The sequence below is a fragment of the Pleuronectes platessa genome, chromosome 20 (genome assembly GCF_947347685.1).
Source record: "Pleuronectes platessa chromosome 20, fPlePla1.1, whole genome shotgun sequence".
NCBI lineage: Eukaryota > Metazoa > Chordata > Actinopteri > Pleuronectiformes > Pleuronectidae > Pleuronectes > Pleuronectes platessa.
Window position 1 is genome coordinate 972,778 of NC_070645.1, and position 20,712 is coordinate 993,489.

Genomic DNA, 20,712 nt, shown 5'->3' on the forward strand with positions numbered 1-20,712 from the left:
GGTCATGGAAAGTTGGTTTAAAGTTATTGAAAGTCATGGAAATCCATTGGTCAAAATGTGTATGAACCCTGTGTATTATACATCAGGAGGTGTTGTGTAAGTCCGTGCTCAAAATGAATCATGTTTCTGATGTAACTAAATTAGTTAACTTTATCAGGGCAAGAGCATTGAATCTCAGACAGTTTGTTGCACTTTTGGAGGAGCATGAGACTGAACATGGGGACATAGGCTACCACGCAGCTGTCAGATGGCTCAGTCTGGGCAAAGTGCTTAAAACAGTATGGGACCTGAGAGCAGAGATTGGAGAGTTTTGTGAAAAAAAAGACAAGGACATCCAAGAGTTCAGGAGGCATGCTGAGAAGATGTTGGTTCTCTTTGGATCTACTTACATATATGAACAAACATTTTCTGTGATGAAGTTTAACAAATCCGGGATACAGATCCTCTCTCACTGATGATCACCTGTCAGCTGTCCTTTGCATATCCACCTCAGATATTCAACCTGACTTCAGTGCACTTGTTCAAACCCAAAACAGACTAGATTTCTCTCACTTAACAAGAAAAAAAACAACCAGCAAATGGGGTGATAAGACTATATGCAAATAGTAATAGGACTTTGTATACAGTTAATTTAAAGCTGATCTTTGGAATACTGCAAAAAAATTGCATATTTTGTTCACGACTGTTCTTGTAAATGTTGATTAAAGTGTGATATAATGTTGGCGTTATTACTTTGCCTGCCTCACTTTTTCATTGCCTAACCATAACATTTACTCTTAGCTGTAGAAGCTTATCAAATTATTATGATTAGAATTGAGTTCAGCTAATTGGTCCGGCCCTCCACAACTGTCCATGTTTCTCATGTGGCCCCTCGAGAAAATGAATTGCCCACCCCTGGTCTAACACATAGGTCTAACACCACAGCGTGTACGTTAGGGACACACCTGGGGATCTCATTTTTAACTGTTATGTATGCACAAAACAGGGCCTGAAACGTGCGTATGCCACTTCTCACGCAAACGTTGGAATTTATAAGAACAAACTTGACAGGGAAATGTTTTCTTTATTAGTGACATCACTGCTGTCCCATAAAGTAACTCTCCACCTCAATAACAAACACCTCGATGTTAGTGTCAGAAAGTTTCACTTCCTCTTCACATCGCTTGATGCTGTGACTCTGTCAGGACTCACGGTGGAAACCCATTGGTCAGCAGCATCATTTAGTATTCATGCCGTGCTTTGCATTGACCATTTATGGTTGGAAGTGGGCCCTTGGAGGGCAGATTTGGAGGCAGATCCAAGTACGAACATCTCCAGGTGGACTGTGATTTACTTTTGCACACGCCATTTCCGGCTATTGTACGTATGATGATGGTCTTCACAGGTGACTGACCTACGCAAGCCTGTAGCCCCCCCCCCCCCCCCCCCCCTCACACACACACGAGAGTATGTGCTTGTGTCTGTCTGTTTAGACACAACTGACAAATGTGTGGATTAACTACATAATTGAAGATGGTGAAATTTCATCATGTGGGGGAAAAAATCTGGGAAATGAAACTCCCGAACAGCGGAGAAATCAAGAGTATGGGATGCGTATATATTCATGTATATAATATATCACTTATATCGTTTAAAATCAATTTTCAGTGTGTTTTCCGGCCCGATATGCTCGCGGCGAGCGAAATATATAGAACAGACCCCGAAACCATTGCTGTAGATCTGAGCCGGCTGCTGCGCTTCGCTACACTACGCTGCTGGTGCGAAAAGCCCAATTATTTAACATGGGCGCAGAAAGGAGGCGGCCAGCCTTGGAGGATAATGTTGTGATGTGAATGTATTGGTTTATATTGCATGTGTCACGTCATGATAAATCAGTCTCTTGTGCCACCCTCTCGGCATTTTATGCCCTAGGCAACCGCCTATGTCACCCCAGGAGCCACCCCTGACCTTGACTTATCAGCATAGTGTAGAAGGCCACATTTTCCACTGTGGGAATAATAGAATGATATCTGAGAATGGAAACTTTTAAAACATTGTAATCTTTGAAAGCTTAATATCAGTTTTCAAATAAGGATTTCTAAAATACTTAGGCCAGACATTATGCCTACAAGAAAACCAACTCACTGGAAATCATAGATTCTAACCGATTGGACATTTTATTTTTGACTATAAAGAGCACAAACATGTTATTCAAAGATGTTAATTTGCATCTGGACAAACTGGCATGGTTAACATCTTGGTGTACATCAGACAAATGTAGAGATAATAATCATAATAACGTTAAATGTATAGCACTTTTCAATACAAGTAAAAACGTGCTTATAAAACAATATGTATAATATAAAACCCATAACCATATAAATTATATTAATTAACAAAAACATATATATTCAAAGTAATAGACGTCACAAGTATAAATCTGAGTGTCTCCAATGTATAACTCACATGGGTACCTGGCTTCAATGCCAGTGTGAATGAAATACATTTGAGATACACAGCATTAGAGAATCAGGTGTTTGCAAATCTACTTCTATGTCTCCTTGGAAATATTCCTGACACACTAATACAACATCAAGATACTGTTCAATCACCTTTGATATGGGCAAGTAAAGGCATTATGGTGAAATCGGTCAGGGTTGACCCTCCCTTTATTTCTATGTGGACAACACTGTTTTTCTGAAGTTGTTATGTTGGGTGAAAAAGGATGTTTTATCAATAGAGAGATTTATGCTTTTGTCTGTAGATGGAAGATACCTTTCGAGATGCTGGGAATCAAATATGACCTGCGGTATTTTAGTATACTAAAGTTTGTTGTGAGTTATGTGAATAGAAAGACCTGAATCCATAGACCAAAGGAAATTACTGTTTTCTGTATATCATTTCATCTTATAATGTGTGGCCACTCATCCTCCTACTTTACGCTGTGGATAAGTCTTGTTGGCATTTTGAATTGTGTTTGTGAAGTTTCAATACTTTTTTTTTGTTTTTTGAAAATAAGTAAACTTGCTAAAAGGTTATCATCTCTTTTCACATTGCCAGAAGCGGAGTCATTTTAGCTTAGTTTTAGCTTTTAGAGCTTATAACCTTTTGCAATGGAGGTTATTTTTTCACCCATGTCTTTTGTTTATTTAATTTTTAGAAGGATTGCAAAAACTACTAAACTATCAAATTGAATATTGAATATTTTTACTATGAAAGCTTGTCAATCATATTGGCAAATTATTTGCTTTACAGGCCTAAAGTGTGCAATTTGGAAATGGCTGATATCTCTGGCTGTATAAATCTTACTGCAGAATAAATCTGGGCTCAATCAGACACCTCTCTGTCAGTACTATATGATAATTAAGAATCAAAAAATCTAGTCCATAAAGTGAATAGAATAGAATAGATTGTTTGACTTTCCAGGGGTTCACTTTACTATGCCTTCATCCAGCAGTGTGTATTGTGTGTCATTCAGTGCCATTATTCTTCAGGAGTTTTCTCACAGTTTTCAGGTAGTCCGAGTCTGGATAGCATTCACTGAGAAAACACAAATTTCAAAGAGACGATTACATTCAGGTGGAGCAGTAGTTCATAAAGTGTTTCTCCCTCATGCTCCCGTACCACTAACTTTGACGATACAAAAGTTTTAATCCAGCAAAGATCTGGAGCCCAAACATAATACATACAGCCTTAATGTATGCAGTGTTTACCTTAAAATGTTATACAAACAAATCTTGTGTCAAGTTTTATCTGGATGTTTTTTATTTTGCTGCTTAAATACAGTAATTTTGGCATTTTTGGTATCACAGACACCAAGCATCTAATTTATTCAATTGAAAATAATAAACAAGACCAGGTCAAATTGTCAGAGCCTAGTCTGCCATGCATTGTTTTGATCCTGTCTCTGTTCTCCTGTCATTTCAGATCCAGTCCCTCCCACAAGCCACAATCTGCCCTGGGGTTTTGCAGAAAGTCTCCATTCGCTTTGAGAACAGCTTGGAGTTTGTCCATGACCATCTCAGAGCGTGCTGCTGCTCCGCGGGCTCATTCATCTCCGGCTTCAGAGGCACAATAACTAGGCCCAGAATGTTATTCAGGGTCTCCCGGAGACTTTTTGTCATTCCTGGTCCAGTGTTCCCTCACATTCTAGCTCCAGCCTTCCTCCTACCCTACCGAAAAATCATTATATCACTCCTCTCTGGCCGAGCCAAGGAATGGATAACCGCTGAGTGGGAGAGACAATCTTCTTCCTGTGCCACAGTTCAGTCGTTCTCTGCTGAGCTACATAAGGTTTTTGACAGCACCACTCCCAGTAGAGAGGCTGCAGAGGGTCTACTTAATCTCACCCAGCAGGCGTATGGTGGCCGGCTACTACATTAAATTCTGAGCTGTTGCAGCAGAGAGTAAGTGGAACGCACCCTCGATGTTTGATGCCTATTAAAATGAACGGTCTGAAGGCCTTAAGGATGAGTTGGCGGTACGGGAGCTCCTGGTGGCTATGGTTACCCTCGTCATCTGCATTGACGGACGTCTCCATGAACCGGCTGTTTTCCCTTACATAGACTGGGAGACAGGGGCTATATTGCAGTGGAGTAACTTCTAATATGCTGTGTTCCCTAATTATTCCTGTCCCTCCATGTACAACCGCACTGTTTCCCCAGAGTTATCTGCCCCATAAGTAGTTCCCCCTGAATATTTGGATCCCAAAGAGGTGTTCAACAAGTCCTCCTTACCGCTCCTGTGATTGCGCCATCGACCTTCTTCCTGGCTCCACATCTCTCAAGGGTCGTTTCTTCACGCTATCAGCCCCAGAGACAAGGTCCATGAAGAAATATATAAAATAGTCATTAGCAGCTTGGATCATCCACCCATCCTCATCTCCAGCTGGAGCAGGATTCTTTTTTGTGGAAAAAAAGGACAAGACCCTCCGGCCCTGTATTGACGACAGAGGTCTCAACGACGTCACTGTTAAAAACAGGTAACCCCTCCCACTCATTGCCACTGCTCTTGAACTGTTGCAGGGAGCCACCATTTTCACTAAGCTTTATTCGTATTAGGGAGGGTGACACATCTCACATCTCCCTGGATTCCGTCACTGGACATTCCCCCTCTGATAGTAACAGAGTCATCCTCACTTTTGTACACTGCTTTTCCACGACTACCCAATTCATCCCCTTACCCAAACTAACCTCTGACAAAGAAACTGTTGAGATTATGCTCAATCATGTATTTCGTCTGCATGGCATCCCCAGTGACATTGTCTCTTGGCCCCAATTTATCGCTTGTTTCTGGTCTGAGTCCCGTAACGCTCCTGGGAACCTCCATCAGTTTGACCTAGTGATTTCACTCTCAGTCAAATGGTCAAACAGAACAGATGAACCAGGAGATGGAGACTGCACCACGCTCTCTCTCATTTTGGGAGAGGCGGTGGTCTCGGAGAGGCGGTGGTCTAGTGGCAGAAACTTGGACTATGGGCAGAGAAGGTCTCTGGTTCGTCTCTGGTTCGACTCCACGGAGAGACAACAAAAGACGAACCTGGATTGATCTGTCCAAAAATCCAAGAGTCTCCCTACCCTGTCTAGTGCCCCTGAGGAAGGCACCTTACTCCCCCAACATCTGCTCCCCGAGCGCCGTACATGGCTGCTCACTGCTCTGTGTGTACTGCACCAGATGGGTCAAAAGCAGAGATTAAATTTCCCTACCTGCATGAGTGTGCCTTTGCAAGACTGTGCATGTGTTTGGGACGAATAAATGCATCTTAAAAAAAAAATTCTGCAATCCTTCCTCCTGTCCCAAACAGCTTATCTGGGAGTTAAATATGCGCTTAACACATTCCACAGCTGAGCCACAGGCCTCTCCCCGTTCCAGTGTTTCTAGGGGTTACCTCTTATCCCCTCGTGTTGGCGCACCTGGATTCAGGCACGCTCAATGCTCATGTGTTCCTCTGACCTTACCAGCGCAACACCAACCGGTGTCCACCTTCGCCTTCCCCAGTCTTTAAGGATCTATCCCACATGTTTCTCTGCTCTTGTCTGTCCCATGATTTTTGCCTGTCTGTTCCTGACCTGTTGATTGCCTTTTTGGATTCTGGTTTCCTTTTCGCATGTCCCTTTCAGATTTGTTGGCTTTTCTGACTGATAATCTGGTTTTGACGTCTTGCCTGTCTTTTTTTATCTCAGAAGTTAAATAAACAACGTTTTCTTTACTTGAGTTTGTCATTGTATATGGTTAGAAACGCTTGTGAAGCTGTAACACTCCAATTAAGCAGTCAATTTAAGACATTTTGAAATTTGACCAATGCAGTGGAGGTAAATGCAATATATTCTCTTAGAAGTTTAGGTAAAAATGCATCCGTAAATTTCAACTGGAATGTTGTTTAATCTCTTTGCTGTTTTGCCACTGTTACTGGGTAGTGTTGCCACCATTGAAAGAGTAGATTGGGTTTTGAAGCCCTGTCAGGGTAAGTCTCCTATAATGGTCTCCATGCTATTGAATGCTGTTGCTAATGCTAGTGACTCGAATGTAACCAGGACATACTGATAATATAGTCCACTAAAGCAAGACAAATATGGAAAGAACTGTAAGTATGGACGTTCTTGATCTTTGCTTCCAATTTTCTTCTCCATGGGGGAGAAATGTAGTGCAGTCCAGTACTATAATTTTCCTCCTCATGGATGCTGTCATAACTGATGGTTAATGTAACCTTAAAGGAGACAAAGAGCTGATTGCTAACCAACCAGACATAGGGGTTGCCAAGGAGCTGAAGAGAGGACTAACTATACACGTAAAATTCAATAAACTTCCTTTCCATTTCTTGATTGATTAATTGATTGATTGATCAACATCCCCCCCATCTCTTTCTTTTTATCTATATGACTGCTTGTGTGGCTGTACTGTATGGGCCAGGGTACATTTAATTATGTGATTGGGAAAATTAAAACTCAAGGCAACAGAAGGGGAATACAAAGTATGTGATATATTTTTGATCATTTATATTACATCAAATATGTCCTTAATATCGTTTTAAATAATTTTTCAGTTTGATTCCTCGACGCCAAAACCATCAGTGTAAACCCTGCGTTAGACAGCGTCTCTCCTCAGGAGAAGGAAACATCCCGTAACGTTTAAGCTAGACCTCAGATAATATGAACGTGTTCACCGTTCAAATTCATTATTTGTCATTGAGTTGCGTTCAGTTCATCGTTCTCATAAAAACTAACGTGTTCAATGAACGCGTTCTTTTGAACGCGTTCATGCACAACACTGATCTTCAGACTAGTGCTTAAACACTGCACAGAACCCTCAAACTCCCAGGCCTCTAGTAGACAACCCAAACTTGACCACTCGGATAATGTACTGCCCTTAAAGGGATGGTTCACCGAAAAATTTCAATTGAATCATTATCACTATGCCAATTGAGGGGTGGGTAAAGCGTTTGATTCCACAAATGGTTTTTGGACTCCAAAAATAAGAAATTCCTCTATACTGCTCTTGAGGTGTCATCTAAGTGTCCTCAAGCCCCAACATTTAAATTTGAATCCAAACAGCATCATTTACACCATGATTTTGCAATATTAACTTACACATGGTTCCCTCCATCTGCTTGTATTTTTAGGGGGATGGAAGAGTTGACCATGTCCCCTCCATCTTTACAAGCAGCAACAGTGAACAAGAGCTGCTGATGAAAGGCCTTGTCCAGCAGCTTGAAAACCTTCCCGCCATCAAGGTTGTCAGGCAGGTAAGCACAGAGATGCAGACCTGAATATGGTTGGCCAGGGTGAGGATGTTTTTCCTGCAGGCAGAGAAGTTAGGTTATTTTCAGGGTATGTACAATTTTGCCAACTTAATGTCAACAACTGCATTTGTGACAAATACCCTGTGGAGGTGAGGGGGCGGGGAGAGCACCACCCTCACCTGCACCACAGAGCTGATTGATCCTCACACTTAAAAGGGCCGCGTCTTCGCTGCCTCAACGCGCCTCAGAGCCTCAGAAGGAGGAACCTGAGAGAAGCCGGAACAAAGCTGAAAAGCTTGTAACGTTGTGTGTGATTTAAGTTTATGTTTTGATCACGTGTGTGTGGTGATTAATAAAAGATGTGGTCAAGCAACATGTTCGTCTCTGGCTGTGTAATGGAGAGCCCCGTGGCAAGCACCACTGCCACACTGGAGCCCAACGTGGGGCTCTACACAGTCAGAGACGAGGACCAGAAGGCGGAGTGGGAGCTGTTCCGTATGATGGAGGACGTGGTGGCCGAGTACTGGGAGGAGGGAGCGGCCTACAGACGGGAGCTGGAGGCGATCCTTAGGCAGGTGGAGAGGGAGGCGATGCTGGAAGACCCGCTCCTTCTCCAGCCTACCACATTGCATGCAGAGGTGACTGAGAGCGGGGCTCCGATTCCGCGTCCCCGCCAAGCTCCGGAGAAGCCAGCGGTCGGCGCGCCGCCGATTCCGCGCCCTCGCGCAGCGCTGAGGCTGGTGGAGGTCGCAGATCCTCCGGTTCCTGTCCCCACGCCCCCTGTTCCGGCACCCAGGAGGGCAGTGAAGCCAGCGTCCCCTGCAGCCCCTGTCCCGTGTTCCCCGTCGACGGAAAGGTCGACACCTGCGCAGCACCTGTCCCTTGACCCGTGACGGCGGAGAGCGGACGCCTGCAGTCCCTGTCCCATGTCCCCCGTCGGCGGAGAGGCCGACGCCTGCAGACCCTGTCCCATGTACATGCCTTGGGCCGGTAGCCAGGGCAGCAGGGCAGCATCGCCCACCTTCCCAGCCTCCGAAAGACCCTACAGAGAACGACGCACATCGGCTCGACCTCCGGAGCGGCTCGGGGATGGGCTGGCTCCCTCTCCTGGTTCCGTGGGGAGGGGAGGGGGGGGATCAATCAGCGCAGTTGAGAGCTGTTAGCTGATTGATCCTCACACTTTAAAGGGCAGCGTCTTCGCTGCCTCAAGGCGCCTCAGAGGCTCAGAAGGAGGAACCTGAGAGAAGCCGGAACGAAGCTGAAAAGCTTGTAACGTTGTGTGTGATTTAAGTTTATGTTTTGATCAAGTGTGTGTGCTGATTAATACAAGATGTGGTCAAGCAACATGTTCGTCTCTGGCTGTGTATTGGAGAACCCCGTGGCAAGCTCAACTGCCACATATCCTAAAAATGTATGCAGCTAATTATGGACAAGATTGAGGTTGATTGTATTGGCCATGTGACAGTTAATACTTATTCGGCTAAATATCTTGGCTTTCCGTCCAAAGCTGTCGACCAAAACTGCGAAAGCCTTATATTTTTTATAGCGACCTCAGCCTTAACAAACATGTTTAAAAGGTTACCCATTCATGTTTTATGCAACTACTAATTCAGCTAAATTTAATCAAAGAGCAATTAGATAGTAATACATGCTTTAATTTTCTCTCATCTAGAGTACAGTAGGTCAATATACACTTGTCAGAAAGAATTACATCTTATTCAAAATAGGGATGTCACGATACCAAACATTTTGTATTCGATAACAATACTATGAAATATCCACGATTCACGAAACCATCCTATTTACTTCAACACACACTCCTTTATAAGAATATTTGAACATGCAACAGACTAAAGTGGCTATTTTGTAACGGTCTGACAGTTACAATTTTGTAAAAGTGTTTTCTGTTAACTGTTAGATCTCTGTTGTTTTCATGTGTGCACTCTGTTTCTCCTTGTGTGTTCTGTTTCCTGTTTTATTTTGTAGTCTCTCCTTCCTTGTGTGTTGTTTCCAGCTTCTCGGGTGTGTAACTTCCTGTCTCGGTGATTGTCTTTCCCAGCCCTCATGTGTTGCACCTGTGGCTAGTTACCCTAGCCTTCCCTGTGTCTCTATTTAAGCCTCTGTGTTCCCTAAGCCCTTTGTCGGTTCGTTTGTTGTTCTACACGTTTCTGCTTATCCTTCCTTGTTCTCCGTGCACCTTGTCACCAGTGTTATTTGTTAGTGTTCCTGTTTTATTAATGAGACAGATTCTGCTTCGGATGACTTCTTTATGAGTTGAGTGATACAGAAAATCAACACGGAAAATGCATGATGTAGTACTTGTGTGTAGCAGTATATTTTGTTAAGATAGCCATGTCACAATTATTCAACCCCTATATAATATTGTTGTTTTTAAAGCCGTCTGACAGTTTTTTGGTCTTAAAGTTGAGTTGAAACATTATTAAGCCTTTGGGAACTCTATACTTATCCTTTATTTGCTTCAGCTGTGATGCATATATAAACCCCACCCATGAAGGTATTCAAGGTGAGTTGCAATCATGGGAAAGACAAAGGAGCTTCCACAAAAGCTGAGAGAGGAGGTTATTTCATCACACCTGAAAGGCCTTGGGTAGAAGAAGATTTCCCCTAAAAAATTATATTCCAAGAGACACAATTTGGAATATATAAGGAAGTTTAAAACTGATGGAGCAGCTTCAAACCTGCCTGGCCGTGGAAGAAAGCCCAACATTTTATCAAGGACCCTCAGCAACTTAGTCAGAACAACTCAGATAAACCCCTGTGTGACTGCAAGACACCTACAGGATGACCTGATGAAGGCTGGTACAAGTGCGTCAGTGGCAACTATAAGACGTGCACTGAATAAAAAAGGACTTCATGGCCGGCTTCAAGACACACTCAGCTCTTGACCACAAGGAACATCAAAAGTCGACTAGAATATGCCAGGAGGAATTTGGATAAGACTACTGAGTTTTGGGTGACAGTTCTATGGACTGATGAAACCAAACTGGAACTGTTTGGACGTATGGACCAGCGGTATGTCTGGCGTGTGAGGCCAGACTTAGGACCAGAAGAATACCATCCTCACAGTCCAGCATGGAGGTTGGTCAAAGATGATGTCATGTTTTTCTGCGGCATGAACTAGCAATATTTATTGTGTACATGGCATCATGGATTCACAGAAATACCAGGCCATTTTAAAGAGGAATTTGATTCCTTCTGTTCACAAATTAAACCTTGGTGATCATTGGACTTTCCAGCAAGACAATGATCAAAAGCAAAACTTCCAAGTCCACCAAAGCTTGGTTGAGAAAAAGATCCTGGAATGTACTGGAGTGGCATTCACAGTCACCAGATTCAAATTTGATTGAAAATCTTTGGTGGGATTTAAAGAAGGCAGTTGCAGCATGGAAGCCATCAACCATCACTGATCTAGAGGCTTTTGCACTTGAAAAATTCATAAACAATAAACTGTCAATTCTGGAAATACTTTACGCAGACGTAAAAGAACTTAAGGCCATTCTGGAATACACAGTCACAAATTGAAACGCTAAAAATTGAAAAAATGTATGTCTGCTTGTGTCTGTCTGTCTATTAGCGGTGGATAGGGAGATTGATGGATAACACCGGAAAGCTAAACCTGAACAACCAGTTTACACCAAATTGTCTCTGATTAATGTACCACTGTTACATTTTTGCACATGATGTATTTATGTGTCTTTGTCTTAGTCTGTCTTTGTTTGTCTTCACTAACTCTTATTGTTTTCATTCTGCTTGTCTGCTTTCCTCCCCCCTCCCCTGGTATCACATCCCCCTTGTCCGGGAAGATCAAAACAAATCAAGAAGTTGATAACTGTACCAAATCTAAAAAGCAAATCCAGTGGTCACAGCACTTAAATCTGTCACCTGGAAAGTACATGGCATTAACAAGTTTACTTCAAGAAACCAAATTATCAGACAGTGAACACAAAATGTTAAAAAAGCTGCAATTCAACTGAATATACTTTGCCAAGTACAACTGCAAAAAAAGAGGCGTCTCAATTGCGATTGATAAAACCACACCACTAATCCACAAATATACCATAACAGACCAAGAAAGACGCTATGTCCTTATTAATGGAACAATTAATAAGGATATAGCGCTGCCAACTCTCATGCTTTCGCCGTGTGACACACGCTTTTGCATGTTTTCACACGCACTCACGCCACATCCAATTTCTCACGTCAAAAAGAAAATCAGATTTTGGGGCGAGACGCGTTCGTTTCTTTTCAAACTCCCCGACGGCATCTGTAATCCTATTCGCTGCATATGTAACGGTGTAAATATGTTAAATCCTGTTCAAAGTGGGACTGCATTCACAGTTTTTGATGTATGTCTTTTATTTAGCCGTATTTGTCTTATTTTGAAAACCCACAGCGGGAACTTCTGAGGGATTAGGTGTGGTGCACTTTGTTTTTATCTCAGAAGCAGATGCTTGCGCTGTGGGTAGGTAGTCGCTCTGTCTATTATTTTTTAAGTTAGTTGCTAACGGTTAATTTAGTGTATAAAACTTCTTTAGTAATATGAAACTTTCTCTTGTAGATGACTGTGGCTGTTTGTCACTTATATTTTACAAAAACAAGTTCAACTGTTTCCATTAAGCCTGACTGAATGAAGTGAATAAATAAAGCAGCAGTGCAAAACAGAGACCGTCACACATAGACATCTTATTTACCCCAAAGAGTATAGTAGTCCCGAAGTTAGTGACAGAAGAATATTTACAAAGACAGCCGTGGGAGAAACTCGGGAAGAGAATCTATCGCTGAAGAAAATCTTCATCTCCAATCTGAGCAGAGACTAGGTATGTTAAATACATGTGGTTCAATTAAGTACTCACTCTCTTAAACTTAAAATTTTGTTTGTGTTTGTGCGTGTGAACTTGATTTTGTGTGGTGAATGTAAACTCAGCTGTCATAAAAAAGCAGCAGGAGAGCACCTTGTTAACCTCGTGGTATACTGCATGCTCAAAACATCATATAGTTTCTTATTTAGGCTGCTCACATAGCATTTATCTTTGAATAATGAAAAATAATTCTCCCTAACTAATCTTGTTTCATTTCTTGCTGAATATTAATCGTTAACTACTCTTAAGAATACAATTATTAAAAATATAGGTTAGGTTTTAAGTTAAGAATTTGTTGAATACCTTTGCAAAATGTCAATCAACCTACCTTGGTCAAATCTTAAACACAGGTCTATTAATTAGGCTATATTGTGGTACATAGACAGTCATTGAGGCACAACAATAGTTTTCTGGTTGAATGTTCAGCTCAAGTTTAGAAGGCCCTACAAGTCATGACCAGATGAACATGAATCAGAATAAGTTCAGGTATTGCACATCTTTAGCATACCACGCCAAAATCCACTAGAATGCAGGAAATAACATCTACTTAAACCAAAATTTCCTGGGGATGGACCTTCAGCTATGTCTTTGCTTCACAGAATGTAACCAACGTTGTCCATCTCCAGTAGGCCGCCTCTATCAAGGACTTTGGGCCCCACAAACGACCAGAATGCAGGGCGCAACATGGGTACAACGCCAAATTAATTCCAATTTCAAGAGAGAATGGACGTTTTATATGGAAACCAATGACTCAGCAATCACCTCATCGACCCTAATATGGGAAACAGCCAAAGCAGTACTGAGAGGGAAAATGATTACATATTCGACACGTAAAAAAAAATAAAGATCAAGACCAAACTAGGTCTAGGTTGTAGCACCCGCGGGGAGAGAGCTGCGCCTTATAGCTTTTGTGGTCCGTACAGATTTGCTCCACGCACCCCGAGCTGCACGAACCAGTGCCGGTCACCAGCAGCTCGTTGCCGCCTCCGTCGTTCGCTTTAAAATAAGCTCATACCCGGGGATTTAAGTGCATTTCGCCACAAAAGTTACAGCAGTGTTAGCCTCCAGAGCTGTATTCCCTCCACGATCCCTTTGTCTGTGTCTGTGTGTGTTAGTGTGTGTGTGTGTGTGTGTGTGTGTGTGTGTGTGTGTGTGTGTGTGTGTGTGTGTGTGTGTGTGTGTGTGTGTGTGTGTGTGTGTGTGTGGCGGGGGCGGTGAGAGGGGGGGGACTCAAAACAGGTCAATCTGAGGAGGGCTCTTTTAGACAGGGTAAAAAGGGTGCTGTTTTAAATTATCCTTGTGGTATTTTGGCCAAATTTTTTTACAGACATTTCATTAAGACTTAAGATACTTTATTTTGCATCTGGTCATGATACAACACTGTCCTTATTTTTCGTTATGATCGGTGAAAGCTAACTGAGGGAGCTTTCTGTATGTGGCTCTGTTTAGTCATTTTGCCACGCCTATTTCAAATTACTTCAGAATATAATTACTTTTATGGGTTTCGTACTTCTTGCAAACGTTGGTCGAAATTTTTATAGGGCCTCTCACCATTCGGTGCACGGGCCCTAATAAGAATAATCCTTACAATTTCAATAGGGCCTCGGGCCATTCGGTGCTCGGGCCCTAACAAAAAAAAATATCTGTGACATATTGTGGGACCTTTTATACAAATTTTTGCCAATGAGGGGACTTATTGCAGATCCCTTATTACATATTGTTCTCGAGGAGTTTAACAGACATGGACAGAAATGAGCATTTATAACGGTTCATCTTACACTAGGGGACCCTCAATCTTCTGACAGAAGGTAAAGGCTGGAACTCTGGGTGAAGATTGTGGGTTGGGTCAGACAAGTTTTTTAGTTTTTGTCTGAAGACAAGTCATATTTTTTCTGCAGGGACAGATGGTTTTTAACCTCAACAATTTTCAGGTACAGTACAACAGGTAAAGGAGCTGGGAGGTGCTCCCTGTCTGACATGACTATGATGACTATGTGCTCACCAGTGCACCTCCAGCAGACAGCGATTTGAATGGACAACTGTTATTACAAGTGTGCTGTAATTTACCATATATACGATTTTCAATAAAACAATCTGACTAGATCAGTAATTCTATGACAGTGGTCAGTGCTCTCCACACTGATTTCACATTCAGTCAGTTTAGACTTGAGTGCTGCACCTAAGGCTTAAAATAACAAACTCTGGTAGTGTGTGAATCCACATCTTTCTGGAAGATTGGGCACCATGCAAGTGAAAGCTCTTCTGCAAATATTTTGAAGAGGAATGCAAGGATACCACCTGGCCTTGTGGTCTTCTTAGTGCATATGTGTTTAAAAAGTGATTCAACTTTAGAGGGGTAGAATTGTTACCATGTAAAAGTCTGTTAAGGAGTTAACCTGGCACATGTATGACTTTACATATCTGTGTATTTGTGTTGAATGTTCCTTTAGGATGCCCAACATGAGACACAACTGGAATCCAACCAGACTGAACACTGAGAGTCATCTTGACTCCAGGTACAGACCTGTTTTCATTACTTACAAACAATCAAAGCAAAGTATTGCACATAATACATACTGGATTAAATAATATATGCAATACTTTTAATTAGGGATGCACCGATATATCGGCCGAACATCGGTAGCGGCCGATATTCGCCTCGTTTACTGATATCGGCTTATCGGTAATAAACTTGACTTTCACCGATATCATTGGCCGATGTTCATATTTGTGGTAAAACCGCTGGGCACGTGCCGCGGCTGGGGGAGCAGTCGCTCCGTCGCCCTCCTCTCCGCGCCGCCGGAGGCTCAGTGTGCGGCCCCGGGAGGTCCTCATCCGGTGGCACCTCACGGCGCCGGCGCGGAAGGCGGGGAGGGGACTGGGTACGCGGTCAGCGGCGGCCACTCTGGACGCGTGTCGGGCCCTTCTCGCGGATCACCTCAGCTACGGCGACCGCTGGGGGAACCCTCCGGCTGGCGCCTAGCAGCTGACTGAGAACTGGTGCGGACCAGGGGAATCCGACTGTTTAATTAAAACAGCATTGCGAAGGGCCACGTTGGGTGTCTACGCGATGTGATTTCTGCCCGACACTCAAAACAGGTAAAACTGAGGAGGGCTTGTTAAGTTATCTTGACTCACGCAGTGTAACTTGGCGTAAAAAGTATGAGCGTAGCGTCTGTTTAAGTACTTTATTCTCATGTGCATCGGCTCCATTCATCCGTCTCATGCACAGGTAACAAGGGAATTGACAACATACGTTATACACACAGAAGCCGTAACACATCTAATAAACGGGCAATACTGCTACCGTAAATCAATGAGAAGAGCGTTCTCTATAATGATACTTTAACAGGGCTGTTTTAGACAGGGTAAAAAGGTGCTGTTTTAAATTATCCTTGTGGTATTTTGACCAAAATATGTTACAGACATTTCATTAAGATCCCAAGGAACCATTTCAACTTGCGGTAAAATGGGTCTAATATGTCTCTGTTAAATAAAGTTTAGTTAAATCAGAGATTGTTTCATAAATCTGATTCAATTTGTGCTCATTAAAAGATAAGAGTGATGAATAGTGCTTTTTAAATAATGATTTAATTATTTTTCTGGCACAAAAGGGTGAATGAATAACAACAAAAAGAAAATAAACAAATATCGGTATCGGTATCGGCTATCGGCCAGATTGTTATTTTAAATATCGGTATCGGTATCGGCCAAGAATTTCCATATCGGTGCATCCCTACTTTTAATGTGAAATAACTCCATAATTCATTGTCTTGGTAGTGCACAGTTTAATCCAAAAGCATATTCAAATACATAGTTGAATATCCACAGAAAATATGGATACAACCTTTGTTCATACGTAACACTTCCTCTACAATAATGCCACACTTTAATGTTTCCTATCATTTTATTAGGGATGGACGAGCCTGAAGGACACAGCTGTGATGACCGTTTTCGGTCTCTTATGGCAAAGAAGAAAAATAAAACATTGGGTTCTTATCTAAAGTGTATCAAATCAGAAAGCAAAAGATAAACATTTTTCTAATAAGTGTCAATTTTTTAACCAACCATAATGAATATAGAAATTAACTCCTTTATCCATGACACTTAGCAATGACTGCCAACTCTAAACAGTTGCAGGCCGTCTTTAGTAAAGAGAGGAAAACATGAAGCTGGTGCAGGTCGTCCTCATGTTGACCAGCCTGAAGCTGCTGATCTCCACCATGTTGCTGCTGAGGACATCAGGTGCTGCAGTGCTTCATCTAATGAAAAGAAGAAACTCACTATTAAAGAATTTTTTGTGTTGTGTATGAAGCACCACAGATGTCAGACAGAACCGATGTACTGGGCTCTGGGTTTGTACCCTCATGGTTAAATGCACATATTTTAAGTCGCTTTGGATATAAGTACTGACATAAATAAAACATTTTACAAATAGATAAAATGTATTTCTACCTCATCTGTAATATTCAAGGTGATAATCTCCCACAGATCTGTTGATATCGGTCCAAATCAAGTCTCCCCACTTCCCTCAGTGTGAAAATATAATTATATAATTAATATGAGAACTGTCTAAACTGTCTAATTCCCTCTAAAATTCCATAACAGGCTAAATAAACGAGGTGCAATAGTAATGGTGGATATACCAGCCTGTATCAGAACATTTGTGAAAACATTGTTACCGTAACATGCAACTTACACATGTAGCTTATTGATATTAACTTATTAAAATTAAAAATCAAGTCACAACCAAACACACAACTTTGTAGTTAACTTGCTTCAATCTGTTCATTAGATGTGTTAAATAAACGGTAACTTTTATAACAATTACATGTAAAAAAAATGTTAGCATATGATTATGATGATAGATAAAGCAATAGGTTTTTGTTGTTGTATAGTTCCAAGGTTACTTACCTCTAGTTCATGGTAAAGATCGCGACCATCCGGCTGGGCAGCGCTAGCCGTTAGCACCGGCGACTAGCATGTCGACGGTAGCCGGCTAGCCTTAGACTGAGCTAACCAGGCAAATAGAGCTTTGCTGCCGTTGCACAGCTGTCATTCTTCACTCGCGCTCCTCTTCCTTGCCCATTGATTGGTAAGCCAGGAACTAGGAGGCGTCAGCACCGGCAAGATGGCGCCGGGGGAACGCCTCCTAGTAGCCTCATTCTCACTCTGCAGAAACCAACGGGTGACGTCACGGACCCTCCGTCCATACAGTCTATGGTTATGACCTGCTGTCCCTCAGGTTATGATCAGCTTATGCACCAAACACAGTCTCATACATAAGAGTGTAATCATCATCTGGGGAGAATTTAGGGGAATTGATCACCAAACCAGAGACTGTATTTAAAGATGAAACCTGTGTCTTCAATTGCACCCACAATACTTAAATTAAGCCAAAATACCTAGGGTACCAACACTGCCATCTTATGTCTGTCATCAGTCTTAAAATGAATTGAGTATAGCATTACTTCAAGCAGGTCACAAAGTAAAGCTTAGCCACAATCCAGTATCTCAACTGACTGCAGCAGTACTTTATACCAGCCCACATTAGATGGTGGCTCGGCTAATTTTCTCATTTTAATTGATTTGGTAGCGCCTATGTCGCACATTCTGTTGCACGCTCTGTTTAAAATGATCTATCAATCATTACTTTTTTTTGTAAATGCCATATTCACCAATCACAATTTATGTGTATCTGATTTAATCTTCTTGCTTCAACGGATAGCTACTTCACAACCCATCTCAACCCCACACCTCCTATCCCTGCTGAATCTTACCAAATCAATGCCATGTGTTGTCATTGATACATGCTCTGTTCTGTGATAGGGTCTTTAAGCTTCTGTTCTCCCTGCCTCACTTTCAATGAAGCCTCATGGAAGGTAGGGAGGTGTGCTGAAAATTATATAAACTATATTTGTTAAGAAAAAATTCTCTCAATTTATTTTACTTTTTACTTTGGCCCCTGTCTCATCCATTCAGCACGTATTAAAAAGGGTTTAGGACCTATACTACAGCCAGCCACCAGGGTACAATTGAAGCTTAGCTTTTGGGGAGCTGTCATGTTGTCCATTTGTATAGCCAGTGACTCAAACCAGAAGCCAAACATTCATTTGACAAATTTTGATAGAGGATCAACTGTTATTCAAACAATAAACAGATATTGGTTTAGCCAAACTTACTGTCTGGATTCCATCTGGAAACATGAAGTTGATCTGTATGGTGTTGTCATTAGGGAATCCTGGCAGGGCTCTGTGTAGGATTACACAGGTCATCTGGCCCTCTGGCTGGTAGCCATTTAGTACGTTGTATTTTCTATTCACCCCATCATTAGCTGCATGGACAGCAGACCAGTTATATATAAATTATCCAGAACTGATAATAATAATGAAATTTCAATAGACACAAAGAACTAGGAGTGCATATTTGAGAAAAACCTTCTTGCACCAGTGATGGAGGTCCCTCTCCATTCAGATAGCGGTTACAGTGGAACTTGTCGCTGCTCTGGCCAGCACCCATGCTGTGCAGCGGGAGACAAACACACAAAGGGGGAAGCACATTAGAAGTTTCACTGAATTCAATGTATTCAATATACAAAAATTAACATTTTGAAGAACACAACATTTTAAGTGGAATGCAGTGATGTAAAAGACACTCACAAAAGTCAGTTTGACAGTTGTGGTTAGGCAGCCCTTGCCTGCGACCGTGCCTCAGAATTTGCATTTAGTTAATTAGTTACTTATTTACTAGAAGTGGATATGCTGAGTAGTTTTGAAGGCAGACTGATGTTCCCCTACTTAAGGCCTCTGTATGCTTTTCCGAATCCGTTGCGGACTGACGGACGGACGGAGCGGACGGACCCTTTTTGATTTATAGTTCTACGAGCCTTTTTGTTGTGAAAACAATTCACCGCCAGAACAGTAGATGGCGCAACGGAAGTCGAGCTTAGAGAAGCCTACCTCATGAGGTATATAGAAGAAGTCCACGCTGGTTTATTTACGTCCTCCCGGCTCCTCACACACAGTGAACGATGGCAACTAAGAGAAAAAGGATGTTGATGACGCAACAGTTTTTGCTGAAATAAAGTGACACCCAGCGGGTCAAAATGCTTATGTTATCGTGTCTTAACGCAGCGGTTCCCCGGTCTTGTTTCCAAACTGCGTTGCTAATTCAACAGCTGCAACAGCTTGAAGCTACACGGAGGCAGCTAGCTTCCCCCCAGCTTCCACACACATTCAGCAGGGACACCCGATACTAACTACTACCAAGTGTTTGCTTCTAACCTGACGGTGATTGAGAAACAGTGTCATGACAGCCGTGGGATTAAAGTCAGCGGGTTTTTGCGCTGTTCCCACCGCAGTTAGCATGGTGGCTAGCCCCGTTATGAAAGTTCGTTATAACCATATGTGACCGTAGACACATGCCGTAAGTGCTCTAACCAGCCACCGTCAGCCGGACAACGCCGCTGGCTTAACACACTTGTCACATTAATCATAGAGTCGTAGTTGTGATTTTGGTTTATTGTGATGTAGGGAATGGAACAGGAAGTTTGAGGTCCCGAAATGCTGGTGTTAGCGGACCAATCACAGCCAAGGGCTATCCGTGGGCTCTCCGCCATTTCGACGTGTGGTTAGAAAAATGAGAGCTGCACGAAAAGCTCTCCGAGGAGCCGCGGAGAGGCCCGGAGAGGGCGTTCCACGTTGGAGAAGGCGGTCCTATCTGTCCGTGTCCGTCAAAACGGAGAAGCATACATTGGCCTATTCACATGACTGTTGTAGATTTTGTCAATTCACTCTCTGATGTGACACTACGGCAGTGTTGTGCAAGTTCACACCTCTCATGAACTAGTTCAAAGTTCAGTTCATACAAGTAAATATGAATAGTTCACGTTCATAGTTCACCATTTAAATTCTGAACTAGTTCATAGTTCAGGTCATTTCATAGTTTAAGGTGGAAAGTGAGAATGACTTAACTTGTTTTTTAACGGAAACTTTATCCATCACAACCCATTGCCTTAAACTGTACTTCATATGTATCAATTCCTAAAATAAATGTTTTTTTTATTATTGCAAATTTTTGCCTGTTTATTTATTCATATCCTGCAAACAAAAGGCA

General features: G+C 42.3%; 1 protein-coding gene across 2 annotated transcripts in view; it reads right to left on the reverse strand.

Moving 5' to 3' along the window:
- Positions 1 to 2,133: 2,133 nt before the first annotated feature.
- Positions 2,134 to 20,712, reverse strand: part of dtx3la (deltex E3 ubiquitin ligase 3L a) — a 36,651-nt gene continuing 18,072 nt past the window's right edge. Inside the window, exons 2-6 of one of the 2 annotated variants that reach the window (XM_053413076.1) lie at positions 19,035 to 19,117; positions 18,780 to 18,931; positions 7,566 to 7,774; positions 4,716 to 4,781; positions 2,134 to 3,519 (exon numbers count right to left, since the gene is read on the reverse strand). In XM_053413076.1, the coding sequence (XP_053269051.1) occupies positions 3,450 to 3,519; positions 4,716 to 4,781; positions 7,566 to 7,774; positions 18,780 to 18,931; positions 19,035 to 19,116 (579 nt within the window). In that variant the 5' untranslated portion in view covers position 19,117 and the 3' untranslated portion in view covers positions 2,134 to 3,449. The remainder of the gene's footprint in view (positions 3,520 to 4,715; positions 4,782 to 7,565; positions 7,775 to 18,779; positions 18,932 to 19,034; positions 19,118 to 20,712) is intronic. The other variant, XM_053413077.1, reaches the window with a different exon arrangement.